This window comes from Ananas comosus, linkage group 14, assembly GCF_001540865.1.
Source record: "Ananas comosus cultivar F153 linkage group 14, ASM154086v1, whole genome shotgun sequence".
NCBI classification, from domain to species: Eukaryota; Viridiplantae; Streptophyta; class Magnoliopsida; order Poales; family Bromeliaceae; genus Ananas; species Ananas comosus.
The window spans coordinates 3,181,261-3,184,437 of NC_033634.1; the positions used below are offsets into that span (position 1 = coordinate 3,181,261).

The 3,177-nt window shown below is 39.8% G+C and overlaps 1 protein-coding gene across 1 annotated transcript; it reads left to right on the forward strand.

The window, feature by feature from the left end:
* On the forward strand, positions 535–2,956 carry LOC109720572. The gene is made up of 4 exons (XM_020247796.1): positions 535–775; positions 901–1,122; positions 1,861–2,109; positions 2,300–2,956. Exons 1-4 carry the CDS (start codon positions 689–691, stop codon positions 2,531–2,533), a joined length of 792 nt encoding a protein of 263 aa, XP_020103385.1. The 5' UTR covers positions 535–688; the 3' UTR covers positions 2,534–2,956.

Below are 3,177 nucleotides of genomic sequence, written 5' to 3' on the forward strand. Positions count from 1 at the left end.
CCTAATCATCTATCGTTCATTTTCACTTTCTCATCTCGTAGCTTAAAAAATTTTACTATATTCTTATGTGATTTAACTCATTTTTATTTTGCCACCCTCCTTAATTTGGCATATATTTTACTTTTTCATCCTATAATTTTTTTAAATTGTTTACTTTGTCGTCGTATTTTTTATATAAAATTTTTTGATAAAATAAAAAATTAAACCAAAAAAAGCAGAATAAATTTGTTGGAACCACAGAATAACAAAGTAAAACCGAGCTAAACGCCTAAACCATAATGATATTAAGGAAACAATTTGAATTTTACCGTTGTTATTATATAAAAATTAAAATTTAAAATTTAAAATATAAGTATGTATGAACAAAATAATGATAATAAATTATAATTTAAGATAAGGACTAGCCGCGAAATTTATCCCAAAATAAAAAAAATAAACTCACAGTTTTAGGTAAATCGTAATTAGTGGAGATAATATTATATCTGAAGCAAACCATCTCACTTCCTCTCCGCCGTGCTTTAAGATTCGCGTCGCCCACGCGATGAACGGCGGATAAGGCCACCGTTCTCGCGTAACTTTGGCCACCGTCCTACACCTTCAAGAAGCCTCTCTCCCCACCACCACCACATCACCTCTTCTCTCAACCGCCGCCCCAAAACCCTTCTCCGATCCCTAATCGCCGACGCCCATGGCGGCGGCGGCGGCGGCGGCGGCGGCGGCGGCGGCGCCCCATCTCCCCGAGGACATCGCTCTCTCTATCGTGTCCCTCCTCGACGTAACCCTCTCTCTCTCTCTCTCTCTCTCTCTCTCTCTCTCTCTCTCTGTATTACTCTTCTCGATTCTATGATTATTAATGGCGATCGTGTTGTTGTGGTGGTGGTGGTGGTGGTGGGCGAGAAGGTCGTGGACGTGTGCGCGCTGGGGAGTTGCTCCCGCTTCTGGCGCGGGATCTGCGGCGCCGATTGCGTGTGGGCCGAGCTCTACGAGCGGAGGTGGCCGAAGTCGGCGGCTTCGGGCGATGGCGCGGCCGGATTCGGCGGAGGAGGCCGAGGTGGTGGAGGAGGAGGAGGAGAGTGCTCCGGTGATGGTGGTGTTGATGAGGCTTTGTTGGTTCCTACACAGGTGGAGGTTTTTTTAGATTTATGATGGTTCTTTTTGCTAATTGCGGTGTTATTTGAAGAGTTATAGCTTTTTGTGTAGTTGTGTATTAGTCCGGTACGGAGGTGGATATCAATTCCATGGATAGTGCTAGTTCCAATTTTGATAAGGGCATGGGGATACTGCTGTTCGATGAAGCGGTGCTTGAGGAGCGCTAATATGAAATGGACTATTAAACAGAAATCTCCTTTATAGTATCTATCTGCAGCGGAATCGGAGGCACGAAATCGGAGCTTCTGATTTTGGATCCCAAAATCACATTTCTGCGGCAAGTTCTCGCCACAAAGGCAAAAACCGAATCGAAGTTTCGGTCATTTGGTTATCTTGAATAAATTCTCATCCAAATTTTATTAGATAAATTTCTTGCTCTTCATTGTGTAACTTGTAACTTGTATTAGACAAAAACCAAATTGTATATTTGTATTAGATAAATTTTTTAGCAGTTCTCATTATCATCAAGAATTCTTCATTGTGTAACTTGTGTAGAATCAGGTAGAACCGCTTCTAAGATCTCATCCTAATTGTATTAGATGAATTTCCTGGTTATGTGCTATGTGCTACAAATTGAAAATTTTAGTTCTCATTATTCACATGAGATTCTTCATAATGTATCTTGCTTAGTATCATGTTCTAAATGATTAGCACGTTTCTTCTAAAGTTAATTTTGTCTTTTAGTACTTCAACCGATTTGTCATGCTGCAGGGGTGGAAGGCTTTATATGTAAACAAGCACAGGAAAGTGGCCACAGCTATTTCTGGTGTGGTTGAGTTTGTAGGACAGTGGTCACAGAATGAGTCACTTGAAATTGGAAATCATTTGAAAGCAATTTGCTATCTGAACTCATTGAAGATTGGCTTCAAAGATGTTCAATTTTTTCTCTTCACGAGAAAGCATACTGTGCTGCTGAATCTCATCGGATTGCATTACTCCATTATTTGGTTAGAAATATTGGTAAGTGATTTCGCGAATCTCAAATGCACATACCTTTTATTCAGATCGAGATTGCGTCAACTGTTTACTTTTGCAGTGTGTACTACTTTGTGGTGCCTCTTTAGTGATGTTTTCCTGATTAGATCAAACTCTCAAATTGAACTTGTTCCCTTGTTTCTATTTTGAAGCTTTAAATGGTTTAAATTTGCAGCCAGAAAAAGTAATGGAAGCTCTATTGAACCGCCAAATATCTGAGCGGCAAGTATGCGTGAGCTGGTTCAAGCTTGGCCGATGGTTCTATGGTTTCCGCTTGCATGATGAGCAACGATCAAAAAGAGTTTCTTTAGGTGAGCTCACAATGGGCCCGGAGGAAGAGGTTCTTGGTGTGCTCAACCGTGGGGCTGTCCACGAAGTGTTGCGCGTCCAAATCACATCCGCCAAATGATCAATATAATGAAATCAAGGTATCAAGAAACAAAGTAGTAGGAGTTGGTTATATGTCACATTGTAACCGAAAGATGTAATTGTGTTTGTGCACTACTGAGGGGCCCCAACATATTCGCATGGTCCAATTTGGTCTGCAGACTTCAGTTTGTTACAATCGGATTGCTAATGGTTTGGTTACGGACCCAACTGTAATAACTGAAAGGTTGTGACTAGATTGAATCCTCCTGAAAACATTGGAGACCTGTTGTGCAATTTACCCTGTATATTTATGTAAATAAAGTGTTTCAAATAGTCAAGTTTAATAAACGGTCATACATGTGAAACTTCATGCTGCATCTGTAAATTATTTTATGTTGCATCTGTAAACAACTGTAGCCAGACTTGGTCCTATGGAAGAAATTTCAAATCTAATGTTTAGTAACTCTTGTTCTCATATTCTTACTGAGATTCATGTCTTAATTTTGGATATCTTTCTACTACTAATCTGAATTGTCTATTTCTCATGTGTGAATACTTGCAGAAAAATACTTTGTTATTTACATATAAGTCTGTGTGAACTCAGAACATGATTGCTCCTATAGATTGATCCTTCATTAATTCAGTTGGTATGACAGCAATGCCAAAAAGAAAACAGTTGCTCTT

What these genes read in the sequence shown, in the direction of transcription:
- LOC109720572 (XM_020247796.1), top strand. Translation starts at nt 689, where the DNA reads ATGGCGGCGGCGGCGGCGGCGGCGGCGGCGGCGGCGGCGCCCCATCTC. An exon ending in CTATCGTGTCCCTCCTCGAC is followed by an intron (nt 776 to 900) that starts GTAACCCTCTCT and finishes GTGGGCGAGAAG; the next exon opens with GTCGTGGACGTGTGCGCGCT. An exon ending in TTATTTGGTTAGAAATATTG is followed by an intron (nt 2,110 to 2,299) that starts GTAAGTGATTTC and finishes TTAAATTTGCAG; the next exon opens with CCAGAAAAAGTAATGGAAGC.